Raw genomic sequence first — 16,326 nt, 5'->3', positions numbered from 1 at the left:
CAGAATTCGAACTAAACCTATGATTAGTATATTTCATTTAGCCTTATACTTTAATCTTATAGGTTTCCACCAATGATTTTATAAAAATCTTGAATTTGACTATGTCAATAATCTCATAAAATTATCCCCTTATCAATTCAAGAATTCTTGTTGTTTTTAAATTAAAATATTTGCCATTTTATCTTTCTATAATTTAAAAAAAAATTTCATATTTAATATCTAACATTTTGCCGATAAGACTAAAATATAAAAAATATATTATTTTCATAGATATACGTTTAACACTTTTGTAACATAAATATTAGATAATATTCCTTTATTAACTCTAAACGTGTTTACAATTAAGTTTAGATAAGTATTTTAATTTAACTTAAGGTTAGCAATTACTATATAAATATAACTAACAAATTTATGTAAAATAATATATAATTTCGTAAGATATTTTTTTTTATAATTTTATAGAAAAAATAATTTTTTTACAAATGAATAAATTTTTTTACTATATGTCAGTTCTCATTTTAGTTATTGAGTGTATTAGAGGTAAAATACCCTTATATTTTAACATTTATCTATAATCTCTTCTATTTTATTCGCGAAACTATTTCAGTTATAAATCATTCTGCCTTTTTTTATTTATCATTACCTCATCTGAGTTTTTAATTCGCTTTAATTTTTCATTTTTAATTAGACTCTTTTACAAATTTTTGACAAATTATTAACGTAATTTATTGAAACTCTTAAACTAAACCCCCAATTTTATTAAAGGCTCCTAACATATTTAAAAAATAGGAAATAAGAACTACAATACAATACAAAGTTAGATATCAACTTTAAAAAAAAAATGCATTATATTTCTCCTCTCTTCTTCAAAATAGATAACATAGAGCTGGCAATAAAAAATTAATAATCAAATATTAGTTGCATTCATAATAACGATTTTTTTTACAGAGTTAACACCCCCAAAATGAGATAGAGTTATTTGAGGGCAATTATTTACAAATTAAACTGGAATAAAATATATTCTCATTGAGGCAAAAAGTATTTATTATTTGTCGGAAAATATTTACATCTTATTTTTATATTTTTCATAACTACGATTCGAACTATCAAGAAGAATAACTTTATTTTTAAAAAAAAATTGGGGGGGGGGGGGGGGGGGGTAAATTATATTATTCGCTTCTTTGTAGGAGCATTATATAAAAAGGAAATACTCATTTTTAAACACAGTTTTTTTTGTAATGCTGATTGTACGATTAGAGGATTTTCAATAAAAACTATATATTTGAAAATGCATCATGCCACTAAAAAGCTATATTTATGTTTTCTTTAAATCATAAAACACTTGTTTAGCATATAATACCTTGATCTGCAAACGAACGGATCCGATGAGTAAGCTAAAATTATATTGTCTTATATAAAATATGCCAAAAACCTAAAAATATTTCTCAACATAAACGAATTATAAATAATAAACCTTTTAAATAGAAAAATAAGATTATACGCAAAACTTATTTTTAAAAATTTGTAAACTTCTAATGTTTATAAAGTTTTTATTGAGATAGCTTTATTTTGTGCAGTTAAACTTATGCTACAGCATGACCTCTTGTGCCATAGGAAAAAAGAGAAATCTTCTTTAGATGTTTATAAAGGAGGCCACTTTGTGAATACTTTGATATGATTTTTCGTAATGTTTATCATTTATTTTATATTAAATTTAAACTTTGAAATGTGTAATTTATGTTTGGTTGTTTTTTTTGTTTTTTAAATGAGGTAGTATATTTTCAAAACCTAATTTAAATATATTATTTGTAGAATTTTTGAATGAAAATATCGTAAAAATATCTTAAAAACTGACTAATTTATAAAAAGATGGTGTCACTTATTTTGGACCACTCTGTATTGTGTTTTATCAATTTTCTTATAAATCATTACACTGTCAAATTTAATTAAAGGAAATATTTTTTTATATATAATTTTTATAATGCTAAATTAGTATTCTATTCGATATTTTATTATTTATATATAATAAAATTTTCAGTAGTTGTGTGACATACATTTATTTCTTTATCTTAATTCTTCACTTTTCACTATCAATAATAAAAATAACTTCAAGAGCAATCATCTAATAAAATTTCATGGATTCGTGAAAAGTGGCTTCTGAATATTTATAAAGATTCCTAAATTTAACACACATACCAATGGCTGTCTGCAGTCAATAGTAATTTACCAAAGGTATCCACAGTAGAGATCTGCAAAGTTAGGCCCGGTCCGTACCCGGCCCGAGTCTGGCCTAATTCTATTTAAAATAATCGGGTTCGGGCTAAGCCGGGCCTAATATTTTTAAAAAAATTTCGGGCCTGGTCGGGTCGGACTTTAGAAATTTTATTAAATATATCTAAATTTTTCAATTTTATATTGAATTTTTTATGTAAAATAAAAATTTTTGATTTAATTTATTGGAACTAAACGCTATATAACATATGTCTTTTATTTTAAGTAATTATAAAAATTAATTTCTATATTTTAATAAATTCGGGCCTGGCCGGGCCGGTAAATTTTTTGAAAATAAATTTCGGGTTCGGGACGGGCCGGGAACTTTTTAAAAAAAAATCGGGTTCGGGCCGGACCGGACCGGCAAAACTTTTTTAACAAAAATTTCGGGCTGGGCTTGAAAAATTAGGCCCGATGCAGATCACTAATCCACAGAGACTATTTTCAATGATAATTTTTTAAACTTTAATTTAATAGGTTTTATTTAATCCTAATTTAGTAATTTGTCAAATTTTTGATTTATTTTGGTTTTGATATTAGCTTCTAAAACAATCATTAATATAATTTTTAGTCTACGCCGTTTGCAGGAAAAGTAATTTAGTTAAATAAAGATAGGAAATTCTACATTTCAATCAATAAATTATATTTGTAGATAACGAATTCTTAACAACAAGAAGAGGTTTGGTTAATTAAATTGTTGAATATTGCATCGGTTCTGTATATAAAAAAATTGTTTTAAGGATTCAATAATATCATTCATAGCATATCTTATACGCATTATTTTTACAATTATAAAGAAGCCCCAAGTGCTGCATATCTACACGGCAAGTCTTTTACATTTGAAATTTTTTTTATAAAAAATATTAAAATTTTTATAGAATATTTACATAATATGGACTATTATATCGAAAGTATTTTATTTCATCATTTATTAAACTGATTTTTTTTTGATATATTTTTTATTTAAAAAAAAAATTTTTTAGGTTCAGATTTGTGGATCGCAATAAGTAAATCAATTTTTTTTAAAAAACAATTATATAATTTACTAGAAATGGAATTGCAAAATGAAAGCCTTAGTCTTAATCTAGGTAATAAAAATTAAAAGATTTATTTTATAGTATAATTTTAATATAGTACAAGAAAATACACCCACATGTAAAAAATTTAGTATAATTTTTTCACTTAAGAAAATTTTAAGCGTTCTGGATACTAATTGTTATAATAGTTTTTAAATTTTTTTTTCCTATGCAATATAGTTCGAATTTATATATATACAAAGATAAATAAAACGTTCATAATTTGTGGGATTCGCCAAATTTTTTCTTAGAAACACTTTGGCATATCGTCAAATGGCATATTTCAACTAAAAAATTAAAAAACAAACTACTTGTAGTTTACATGGTCTCCTAAACTTAATTGAATTTAATATAGAAGAAAAATCGAAATATTTTTGATCACTAGTGTTGTTAAATGGCTCGATTGCCTAAGTCTCGAGATTTCGCTGATAGATGTCCAAACCGTAGTCCCTTCTATGAGCAAAATCTTTAGGGTTGCGTAATATTTTTGCGGATAAAATGTTTAGTTTACCTTTTCTAAAATCAAACAAATAGAGCCGTTTAATAAACTTTTGATTTATTTAAATTATTTGATTCAAGTAATATTTTTCTTTTATTTCCTGTTTTTTTATCTTTATATTATTAAGTAATTATACAAAGATGCGATTTTAATACAGGTAAATTAAATGTTATTTATAATAAAGCAAATTGTATAGGCAAGATATTTAAAAAGGAGGTGGGGGGGGGAGGGGAGGGGTTAGCGTAAATTTTGGCGTAAGCTAGTATTCAAATGAAAGAATTCAAAATATTATCATTATTTTTTATTTGCGTTTTTACTTACAATGCTCTTAAAAATATAATATAAATTTATATCCTTATTTTATTAAATATATATTTAAATTATAAATGGGTAGAGAAGATAAATGTTCATCCAGTATTAATTTCTGGCGCCAATATAAACCTTTGAATATTGGAATAAAATTATTATTCTTTAGACCAGTGCCTAAGCCTCAATAGACGGCAGAAGTTCTTTTAAAATAAATTTATCGGGGTTCATCAGCGTGCCTATTTTGCCTCGGCCAGGAGTGCTTTTAAATTTTTGAAATGAATTATATTTATAATTCAATGCATTACTTATTTTTATAATTTTATTGGGTGCGTCCCAATTGCTAATATAGTTTAGTTCACTTCTTATATTATTTCCTGTCTTGCTTCTATTTAAATTTATGCATTCTCTCAATTTCATATATAGACTAAGGAATTTCATTTATACTCCGGTCAGAGTTACACAAACAACATATATCTGTAAAATTATATTGATTTTTATTAAAATATAAATTTGGAATACAAACAAAATATAAAGTAAGAAATGAAATAAATTAGAAAGAAATCAGATTTAGTAAAACTATAATTGTCATAAATAAAGGTTCCACGTCAATTCGGCGCGGAAAATTCGGCGCATGACAATTTAGTACAGCCACCATTCAACGCGTATCTAATAGAGTTGATTATAAATTTATTAGTATAAAACTAAAGGATGATTAAATAGAAGTCATTTTGAATGATAGTCCTATTAATTATTTCTTCATATTTTATTTTGCAAAAATATCAATTTTATTTACTAAATATGTAATATCAATAAAAAATTTACTAATATCAAAAAATAAATAATAACCCTTTATTTATACCGATTTCTTTGGTGGACCAATTTGCCATGTTATAAGAAATGTTAATCCAAAAAAAAATCAAATATTTAAACCAGAGTTTCGAACCCTTAAGAGCTCGATTCGTTACGGTTTTTAGTTAAAATTATATAAAGTGTTCCATTTCAAGAATATTATTTAAAGGTTAATATAAATTTGATTTTTTTAAATCCATATAAATTACTCTTAGAAAAAAAAATTTTTCATTATTTTTATAATTCCTTATTTAATTTAATGATAAAGATTGTTTCTTACCTAATTAATAGTAATTTGCCTAATCTCTATTAAATTGAGTATATAAAGTAAAAACAATAAACTTAGTATTTTATTGATTTGAAGATAATATCTAGGTATAAAAAATTTTAATTTGATAAGAAATCACGAATAATGTGCCCAAGATAAATTAAAATTTCAAATTTAGGTAATAATTTTAAATTAATTATTTTAAAAAACAGTTGCGAACCTGTTTAAATTAGTTCAAGCACTCTTTATATATTTTTTTATAAAATTCGGTTACGGTTCAAAAAATTATAACGGTTCTTTCTTATTTCGAGGTTAAGTTGAATTATTTTAAGGATTTTTAATAAATCTATAAAATGAGTCAGTTTTGAAGGAAATTATTTTTAAGTCAATAATTATTTTCTAAATTAATACAATTGTTGGATATGATTGGAAAATTCAACCTCTAGCATAACACTTAATTCCTTATTTCTAAAAAATAATTTGAATTTTTTTGGATCAACCATCTTATAACATGGGTCCACCAAAGAAATCAGAGTATAAATATTTGTTTATTAAATTAATTTTCTTTTGATATCCAACTCTCAACATGAATTCTATTTAATGATCCCTTTGTTTTATACTAATAAATTGCAACTGTTTTAGATGCGTGCCAAATTTTCGTTGAGCCGAATTGACGCCGCTCCAAATTTTCAACACCAAATTATCGTGCGTCGAATTTTCCGCCCCAAATTGATTGATACCATAAAGAAATAGTATTTTATTAAATTCGTAGGAAATAAGTAAGTTTTTTTTGCCTTGATTATTAATCCAGCAAGGTTAAAATGACATTTTTGGTCAGATTGCTAATTTTTCTATAATCATTGCTTGGAAAGGAATGTTTAAGAGCTATCATAATGATATATTAATTGGATGTTTGTCCAATATCTTCAACCTATAACTATTTCTGTCATGCTTTAAAAGTTTTAAATGTCTAATTAAAAATTGCGATTAGAATTTGAATTTAAATATAACAATTTCGAAATTTCGAATCAAGTAGTGTCGCTAATATCTTATGCTTAATATATAATTTTATTAATAAAAATTTAATATAAAATAAAATAAATTACTTCAAATTTGGTAACTGGAAACCTATGGCTAAGCTTTTACATATTTTCTTCTCGACAATTGATATTTTGAGCAATCGATTTTTATATGTGTCTTTATTTTACTGCGAAATAATAACTCTAGAAAATTTATTGTTATTCTTGGAATGAAAGAATTTCTGAATTATTCAATAATGTGTAAAGTTCGTCAACCCATTTGGATTGAAAAGTTTTCGATTGTTTTCCTATTTATTTATATTATAGGATTAGAAATCTTGCTAACACTCTGATTACTTTCTAGCATAATTAATTTGCTGTGCTAGCGGATAGTGCAATTTAATTTTCAGATTTTCTTATTAATTAGATCTGTTGGTGCAATGCAATTTATATTATCAGCCTCAGATAATAAAATGTTCATCAATGTATGGATTAGAATCATCAATATCCAAAATATGGCCTGTCTCATAATTTGCAACCAATTATAATGTTCAACCTCTATTTCACTTACAAATCGATTACTCGATATCTGATAGCTGAGACTTCTCTACTTTTTTTAATCATAACTCTTGCAATTATGCCATAACTGTATTATGAAGACCATGTTCTAAGCATAAATTAGGCTCATAATCTCCCAATCTGGCTTCTTTTGATATTTACCATAGCATCAGTTACAATCTGTATTTTAAGTGGAATTCATCTTTTATATTATCGATATCAGTTAAGGTCTAGCCGATTTTACGTAACGTTTCTACTTGCCAGGATAAAATATTTTAGATAAAATTTCCATTTAAATGATGAAGACTAAATATGATATAATTCTAAAAAAATTTAACGCCGCGTCGCTGCCATAAAAAAAAATGGCGCATCTCAATCGGCGGTTTTTCCGGCATGAGCTGAAGACGCACAGATCTAGTCTCTAATATTAATAATTATTCGAATATTTTAATATTTTATTCATTAAAATAATATAATTTATTCGTTTTAACAGATCTTAATGAATACTGTAAGTATAAATTAAAAATACAAAAATAAAATTATATTTAGATATTAAATAAATAAGCCTATATTGTGCCGAAAATTATGCGAGCATTTAATATCTGACATGGATTATTTTTAATATACAGTATAAATATATCATTTAAGAATAAAATATATATAATATCCTAAATTATAAGAACGCCGGACTAAAAAAATTTGCATATATTATTATTTAAAAAATATAATATATATATTTAAAAAAATATAAAAAAATTTAAAAAGAAACGGATATTTAAATCATAATGAAAGTCAATAAATTTCGATAAATCAAAATAATCACCATTTCTGTTCTAATATCTGTTCGAATACATAAACCTGATTACATCGCCTTTAAAGATATTGTCGAGATTAATTCCAGCGAATAAAAGTCGCATGTCTCTCTTTAATAAAATTATCCCCTAAAAAATTTCCCAAGTCATTAAATTGCAATGTTTTGAGTCTATAATTGCCTATGTTATTTATAAAAGCCCAGTACATTTTCTATTGGATTAAAATAGGAGTTTGATATTTGATGCAAGCTATAGACAAATCTTTGCTTGATTAGGAAAATCGATTTTGACGAATAACAAATTGCCTTGTAAAAAAAATCTCCTTGTGGAAAACTTTATATTGGGTAAATAATGAGCTCTATAAAATATTCTGATTTAGATGATTTTTCCAAAACCTGACACCTTTTCCTGCAAACTATCCCATATCATAACTGTCGAGGGCCTCTTTAAAACAGTCAGGTTTTTGTTTTATCACTGTAAATAATTTACATCCATTTTTAGGATTAATATTCTTTCATTTATTTAGGTTTTTTTATGCATATCAACAAATAATTTGATTTAGCAAATTGACAGAATTCAATTATGATTTTCCTTTAAATAATACACCTTATATTTTAAAAAACCCCATAATGAATATTTCCATAGCCAGTACTAATAGAATGAATCTAATTTGAATTCGTCCTCTTAGCTTTCGTTAGTTTATGTTTTAAAAGAAATTTCAAAAAATACATGACAATAGAATAATATTTTGATACCGCTATACAATAAAGACATTCATTATCTCAGCAACTTTTTTACAAAATGTCGGGCAATAAGATAAATATTGCCGACATCCAGATTATTATGAAATGGGAAATTTTATGAATGAGATAATTTTTATTTTTTATATTTTTTACAGTTGTCACTAATGTTTTTCGATCAAATTCAATAATAATAATAATAATAAATCTTTTTATCTGTCAAAATCGTGTATAATCAGCTTAAAATTTTTTTTTTCAGAATATTCTCTTTGATTTCATATAGTCATATGTGATATCTAGCTTTAACAAATAAGGTTAGAAAATAACCTAGAGATCATGTGAAGAAATATCACCTTGCTTTTTATAATATTTTAAAAATTTGTAAAACAAATTATATAAATTTTTTTTTAAAATTTCTACGATAAAGCTGTAATAGCTTACCAATTAGGTATAATTTAATAAATTTCTCATATATTTATAATGGTAATAGGAAATAAAATATCCGGAAAAAAACCCAATGGAAAAAAACCATCGGAAATGTCCCTCCCTTAAAAATTTTAATGTAAAATTAAACCAAAGCGTTAAGTCACACTTGTTATCTGAGTTAATTAAAAGAACTCTAAGAAATCATAAGGCAAATCACTATCTACAAATATTTAGAATTTGGAAGGCCTAGTTATTGAAGGTATTAGTTTAAATTGAATTATATTTTCACAAAAATTTTAATATTATAGATGATTGGCAAGTTGTGGCTCCCAGAACTCAAAAAATCTATATTATTTGATAATGACCCACATGTTGAAGATAATCATGTTTGCAACGGATGAATATTTAAATTTAATAACATACGACAGTATGGTATATGGATGGCTTCGCTAAAATGACATGAGCATCAAACGTTATTTTTATCACAGCTGTTTATTGTGTACTGTAAAATACTTGCGAAAAATATTCGAAATAATAATGACTAAATGTCAGAAAAGTGATTTATAGATCCATTATATATGTACATGGATTTCAAAAAGTCTGAGAGCTCGGTTAAAACTATCATTGGTATGATTATCAATATATCTACTTTTTTAATTAGTGGACTACATCATAATTAGAGGATTATTTTACCATTTGTGCCAAAGTACCCATAGAATTCAGAAGCTAGGTCTGGAAAGTCAATACAGGACCGATAAAATTATAAGCTTCTTTTGTAGAATATTTGACGGCTTTCTTATGTGATATGGCGGCTGCAATGATATTCCTGAGATCGGTTACGAACAATGGTAAGGATATTTTTATCGGGATATTTTTGATTATTTCGATAAAAATTATATCAATATCAAGGGAAGTTGCAAGAGGCAATTCCCATACCCAGACACGTCGAATTGAGCCTCAATTTTCTATGGAAATCTGAAATGTGAATCATAGTACTCTATCTGATGAAGAGCGCACAAATAATCAATGTGAAGGATGGAATTATTGTTTTTCTAATCTTATTGGAAATGAACACCCATAAATCTGGGTATTAATTTAAAAAAATGATAGGGTAAGAAACCTTACAGATTTTATAAGAGCGTTTCAATATTCGATGTCAACCTTAATCATTAATCTAATTTAAGTTTTATATACATAAAAAAATAATTACTTATTACAATTAATTTAGTCTACTTAATTGTGTTTATTACTATAGCAATAAATTTTTGCGAAAATAAGAAATACATGGGTTATTTAGGGGTATTTTTTCCCAGTAACACTTTGAACATCATCATTAAAAAAATTTAGCTTATCAATTAAATATATTTTTATAATATTTTTTTGACTTAAATATTATATTTGCATTATTATAATTAAAAAATTATAATTTGCACCTTATAAAGATGAGTGTATCCATTATAATGCAAATAAAAATATACCTTTATTATTAGGTCTCTAATAAATTTGATAAACATGAAAAAAAACTATGGAGATTATTTTTCAGGTATTTTTCCTGTGGGGTTTTTTCCAGGATTCGAGCTAGAACACACTATTTTGTTTTCTTTCAAGCATTTGATGATATTTTTATTTTTCATATTTTTTTTCTCGTTTTTTAATTTTTAATATTGAGTATTTATTTAACTTTTTAGGCTGTTTAGTCGCAGTAAATATTTGACTATTTAATAATAAGTAGAACCAGAACACGGCTTTATTACTTTATTTCTATATGAAATGTTATGTTTAATATTATAGTTATGAAAATAAAATTTTTTGAGATCTAAATTGTTTTAGAGAATTGAAAGCTTTCTCACGGGTTTTATGAATTTAATTGATATTTGTTTTAATCAACTCTAGGCTATGTAAATGGCATCCTAATAATATCTATAGGTATGATAATATTTAGTTCTATCTAATTATTAAATAATTAGATAATTTCTATGGAAATTTTAAAATAATATGTTTCTTAGGCTGAATAAAAATAAACATAACGTGGCGCGATAATTTGTTAATTATACTCTTGTTAGTTGTTAGATCGCCTTTGATAAATCAGACCTAATTAAAAATGTCGATCAGAATATCAAAACGAATACTATATTTTACTTTATCTTCTTTTAGGAAGTACAGAAATATTCCATGGACCAGGTTTAATAAAATTTAGATAATAGTGACCCTAATCAATTTCACTATATTATTTTAGTCTCCAGTTTTATCTATATTAGAAATTATAACATAGGTATAAAATTATGAGAAAAAAAAACTCTAAATTTACATGATTTTAAATAATTTTAGACTTTAAACCATATCTACTTGAGCATAATGGTATATAAATAAAAAAAAAACTTGTTATTAATAATTGCCTTTTTAAATTTTATCAATTTTGTAATAATACATACATTTCAATATCTATTTATAGTAGATACTTCTATCATTTATTCTAAGCTATTTTGTTTTATTGGCGCTTAATCAATTTAGTCTTTCTGATCTAGCAATTATTACTTAGGATAGGAGATATATATATATATTTACTAACAATATATAATTAACATATATTTGTGAATATGCAATTTTGCTTTGAATTTGCTATTTTAATTTTACAAAAAAATACTCAAACTTAAATATATATTATATATTATTACTAATTGTGTTTGATAAAGGAATCAATTTGAATATAAACAGTACATGTATTTGATTAAACATGGGATTAACATATACAATTATTTTGATTGCAATAATTATAAAAACATTTGCTTTATATTGTGGATCCTGGGTTTTGTGCTTATTAATTAATCTATGCCAATAAATATTTTGATTATTTTATTTATTTTTTTTAACAGTAAAGTTTATTTAAAAAAGAAAGGAATTTAAAACAAAGGCCTTTAAAAAAAATATATAAAAATATAGCGAATGTATATAAATTTAAAACAAACAAAATTCTGAAAATTACAATTTAAAAAAAAAAATTAAGAGATCGGTTTATCAAGTTATCATTTATAGTTGTAGAATATTATTTTAAAAAATTTATTTGGTTTAGCAGAATTATATATAGGCTATAAAGGCCTGATGTTTTATAAGGTTCTATAAAATAATTAAGTTTATTATATTTATTTAGAATCTGAACTAATATAATTTAACCAGAAAAATTATCCTAATTAATTTTCGTGAAACTTACAAACCTTTAATGCTCATTTCAAGTTACACACATATTATAAGTAGGAGAGATCGGAGCCATGTTAATAATGATAGTCGAATAATATCCAAGATCTACAACGAAGGCTCTATCTTAAACAGAGAAATGGAAATTAATAAAATTTAAACAACTACATCAATTATTCTATGTTAATTGATAAATTTATTTTAATAATTATATTTGATTTATCTTATTATGTCTGATATATGTTTAAACATAGGTATAGCCAGGAATAGATAAGGAAAACCTCCCATTGTTAATTTGTCTTAGATTTTAAGTATTATTTTGAACTACTACCACCCCCCTCCTACCCTACACACCCCCACCCTCTATACAATATATCACTATAAATCACTATAAACAAAAATTTGAAAGAAAGAAAAAAATTATTTAAAGTTAATAAATTTTTAAAATAATTTTTATAATATAAAATTCTTAGAAAAAAAACATATCTAGAAGAAAAAAAGAAAAATAAACCAAATTTTTTTTAAAAATCAAACATAGTTTTCTTACATAAAGACCTCCATTAAAATTTTTGGGAGAAAAACTCACCTAATAATGCTCCCTCCCTTGGCAACATCCTGGCTACGCCTATGTATTTAAATAATATATTGTATTGCGGTGGTAAAATATGTATTATAGTAGATTAACAATACATTCTATACTAAATTTTTTTAAATAATTTATTAAGCAAAAATTTAGTCCAACATTTTCTTGTTTATTGAAGAATTTATGCATTTTTTAAATTAAGAATATTATATATTGATATCGTCCTTAAACAAGTTATCTTTAATCTTTAATAGGGGTATTATTATTTAGAGGTAGAAGAAAAAAATCTTAAATAAGTTATGTTCAAAAAAATATCGAAATCTAAGTGTTTTTTAATAGTACAATATTAGACCTTTTTATAATAATATATCCGGGTAAAAAATTTTACCCCCAATGAATAATTGCCTGAGTGTTCAACGGTTATATCTTATTTGTTGTGGAATTTAAATGATACAGATCTTTTTGTTTACAAAAGATTTATTTTAAGTTAAGCCTATTTTATAAAATGTAAAAGTTTATTAAAAGAAGTCTTAAGAATGTAAATTAATAAATTTTTATTCGATAAAATTAATGTTTAAATTATTTGAAAAATTATATCAACTCTTTTTATAATTACTTAAAATCAGAATTTTTTTTATAAATTGTTTGTAACTATATATATTTTGAATATCAATACAAATACCTGATTTATTGATTATACCAATGTAACTAGCTATTTCTTCCTTAAAAACTGCTGGTTTATTTTTAAGGTTAAAAAAATATTGATAATTATTGATTAGCTAAGATTATAGTCACTGTTTTTCACTTTTAATATTATAAAATATCAATTAAGAATATAAATCTTATTTCATATCGATGTGAAAAATTGTTAAAATAAATCATAGCAAACCTGAACTATATTTTATTATTTATTATATATTAATTATAATTATAATTATAATTAATATAAAATTTAGATAATTTGAAATACCATTTTTAAATTATATAAAATTACTCTTATTAAAAAAAAAGTATTAAACATAAATAAGTATATTGATAATTTGATATTTTTATCGCATACATTGAACAACGAAATGTAGCCATCTAAGATTTTACAAACTTAATTCCATAGTAATAGGCTCATAGATAGAGCAAGAATTATATTTTTTTTAAAAAATCACTTTAAAATTTTGTAGCGTGAATGTTGGAATGGAGTGAACCTATATTTATTATATTTAAAAATGATAAAATTCATTAAAGTCATTTTTTTTTAAAATATCAATCATTAATTATCATTTTATATAATTGAATTTAAAGTCGATACATCACTTACATAAATTATTAATTTGAACGAACGTAAAAATAAGAATAAAAAGTATATAAATATAATTGTAAAAATACCTTAGACGATTAAGTAGTATTAATTAAAATAAATTAGAATAACTGAATTTATATCAAAAATTTTAGGCTAAAATGTAAAAAATTAGCATCATGACTTCTAATTCTTTTCTAAGTGTTGGGACCTCTGGTGGCTGCGAAGCAATTGTACATCTTACTAATTATCTGATCACCTATTATTCTTTTTCTGCTAAATATATCTGTTTTTTTTTCTTGAAGTTATTCTCTCGATTAATTTTACAAATAAATCAAAATAAGCACACTCACGCGATCGTTTTAAAACGCAACCTCAAACTTGATTTTTCAGTTCTACTGTTGAAGGAAATGATAAATATAGCCTTCATTGTCGTTTTTGTAAAGGTTGCAATGTTAGATATTATTTATATAAATCAATCGTCCTAAGAGCTTTGAAATTACTCAGCTCTTCATCCTAGAACCCCAGCTCTTTCCGGATCTAGCAAACACCTAGATAGATTTCTCCGATTTCTTGAAAGAACTGTTAATTCATGGTCTGAGATTATTGATGTTACCCATTCACTCCCTTCAATCAAACTCCAAACATTCCTGAGAAATAAGAGCAATAAAATTGCTAAATATTTAAAAAAAATTCTAGACTACATATTCATTATTATTCATTTCGTTAATTTCCACGACCTTAAAAACCTTTGGGAATAGCGCTTTATCCTTTTTTAGGAACTTGGTTCTAACATTTGTAAACTTACAGATGAACCTATCGGGCTATTTTTTGAGGCAAAGACTAGCCATTACTAGTTATAAGACTAAATTATTTTCCTCATGGGTAGCCTCATTAATAAGATGATTATTTTTCATATTACTATTTGTATTTGTTTTATAAATTATATATATAATTCTTTATTCTAATTTATATTTTCTAATTTAATTTGTTTTTTTTTTAAAAAAGAATAATTTTTGAAAATAAAATCTTCCGCATTTTATAAATAATATCCGATATGACGAAAGGCTAGCATGTATATGCCATATATTAATATTATGCATTATATTTTTGACAATTGTTTAATAGAAATAGCCTTAAATATGAATAGTGTAAAAAAAAATAGTACAATATTTCAAACAATCTAGAGCCAATAGCAAACTAAGCCACACCCGTAAACAAGATGTAATAACGAGATGTTCTATATATCCTGATACAGAGTTTCTTAAAAGCATATTCTGAAATACTGGCGTACTTGCTTAGCAAGCAAGAATTATATAGATTAGCCATAAATGATATCAATTTCATACGCGAGTTAGATAAATTTTTAGCGATATTTAAAGAATGCTCGGATAATCTGAGCGCAGATTTTCTTCCCACAATTAATGAATTTTGTCTATGGAAACAAAAATTAGTAACATTTTGTCAACCGTCTGAATGTTATGCAATAATAATCAAAACTTAAAAAACAGGACAAGATTTCTTTTAAAAGAAATATTTATTATGCTGCCACTTAAGATAGGCTTAATTCACTTCACTTTTAGGAACAACGGATATATTCCGTGGACCAGGTAATTAATATAGCCTATATAATATTTTAGAAAAATTTCAACTTTAGTCTCAGTGTTTACCTTTATTCAGAACTATAGCATAGGTTTAAAAAATTGAAAAAGAAAATGTCATGTCAGTTATCATTATTTGAAATAATATATTTTAGATTTAAGCCATACCCACAATATAACGGTATACCAATAAGATAAATAATTTATATTTTTGTTATATAATGAGATTTCGTATTACATATTAAGAAATCTCACATAATTTAAATTATAGTATATTATATAATTATTTTTTAATTTTGTGATGTTTTTTGAGAATACTTGCCAATTATTCTAAGCACTTCGTTTGAAGGGTTTTAAGTTAGTTTTGTTTTTTTATGATTATTCATTTATTATCATATCCTATAAATCATATATAAAGGCGGCGGCTATAGTATTTTAATTATACAGATATATAAATTTGTTTCGGGTTTGTTACTTGTGCTAATTTTGCAAGAAAAAAAAATATAATTTAGATTGATACCGTCGTTCAAAACAATTTACCTAAGACTTTATACCTAAATAATACATATACTATATGATTAATTGTATATTTAATTAAGGAACCAATATGAATATTACAAGGATAAATTAATAATTGCTAAATTTTCAATAAAACTTTTGCTTTTTATTTAATCCTTGGATTAGTTAGTATTTAATTATACATTAATATTAATTATTTTTATAAAAAGCACCGTGTTTATTAATTAATAATATATACTAATACAAATAGTAATTATTATAAAATAAAATGCACCAAGTTATCACTTATAGTTTATTAGAATTCGCAGAAAGG

General features: G+C 24.3%; 1 protein-coding gene across 5 annotated transcripts; it reads left to right on the top strand.

Annotated features, from left to right (window-relative positions):
• Positions 1-426: 426 nt before the first annotated feature.
• On the top strand, positions 427-11,661 carry LOC135925648 (uncharacterized). Of its 5 annotated transcripts, XM_065461044.1 has the most exons (17): positions 427-540; positions 1,351-1,389; positions 2,843-2,863; positions 2,924-2,950; positions 3,069-3,095; positions 3,150-3,182; positions 3,255-3,278; positions 3,321-3,359; positions 3,406-3,426; positions 3,974-4,003; positions 7,343-7,357; positions 8,829-8,849; positions 10,721-10,753; positions 10,982-11,008; positions 11,064-11,099; positions 11,156-11,185; positions 11,521-11,661. In XM_065461044.1, exons 1-17 carry the CDS (start codon positions 483-485, stop codon positions 11,553-11,555), a joined length of 516 nt encoding a protein of 171 aa, XP_065317116.1. In that variant the 5' UTR covers positions 427-482; the 3' UTR covers positions 11,556-11,661. The 5 variants fall into 5 exon arrangements, with proteins under 5 accessions (XP_065317116.1, XP_065317120.1, XP_065317119.1 ...); XM_065461048.1 differs by lacking the exon at positions 3,150-3,182 and having other exon boundaries at positions 3,261-3,278; XM_065461047.1 differs by lacking the exon at positions 3,150-3,182.
• The last annotated feature ends 4,665 nt before the right edge of the window (positions 11,662-16,326 follow it).

The sequence above is a fragment of the Gordionus sp. m RMFG-2023 genome, chromosome 3 (genome assembly GCF_954871325.1).
Source record: "Gordionus sp. m RMFG-2023 chromosome 3, tfGorSpeb1-WG-v2, whole genome shotgun sequence".
Taxonomy (NCBI): domain Eukaryota; kingdom Metazoa; phylum Nematomorpha; class Gordioida; order Chordodea; family Parachordodidae; genus Gordionus; species Gordionus sp. m RMFG-2023.
Note: the sequence above shows the minus strand (reverse complement) of the source record. Positions and strands in the feature narration are given on the sequence as shown.

Excerpts from the sequence above, each read along its gene's own strand:
- LOC135925648 (XM_065461044.1), top strand. The coding sequence starts at position 483 with ATGAATAAATTTTTTTACTATATGTCAGTTCTCATTTTAGTTATTGAG. Across the intron at positions 10,754-10,981 it reads CATCCTAATAATATCTATAG|GAAGTACAGAAATATTCCAT; the intron begins GTATGATAATAT and ends ATCTTCTTTTAG. Across the intron at positions 11,100-11,155 it reads TATTAGAAATTATAACATAG|ACTTTAAACCATATCTACTT; the intron begins GTATAAAATTAT and ends AAATAATTTTAG.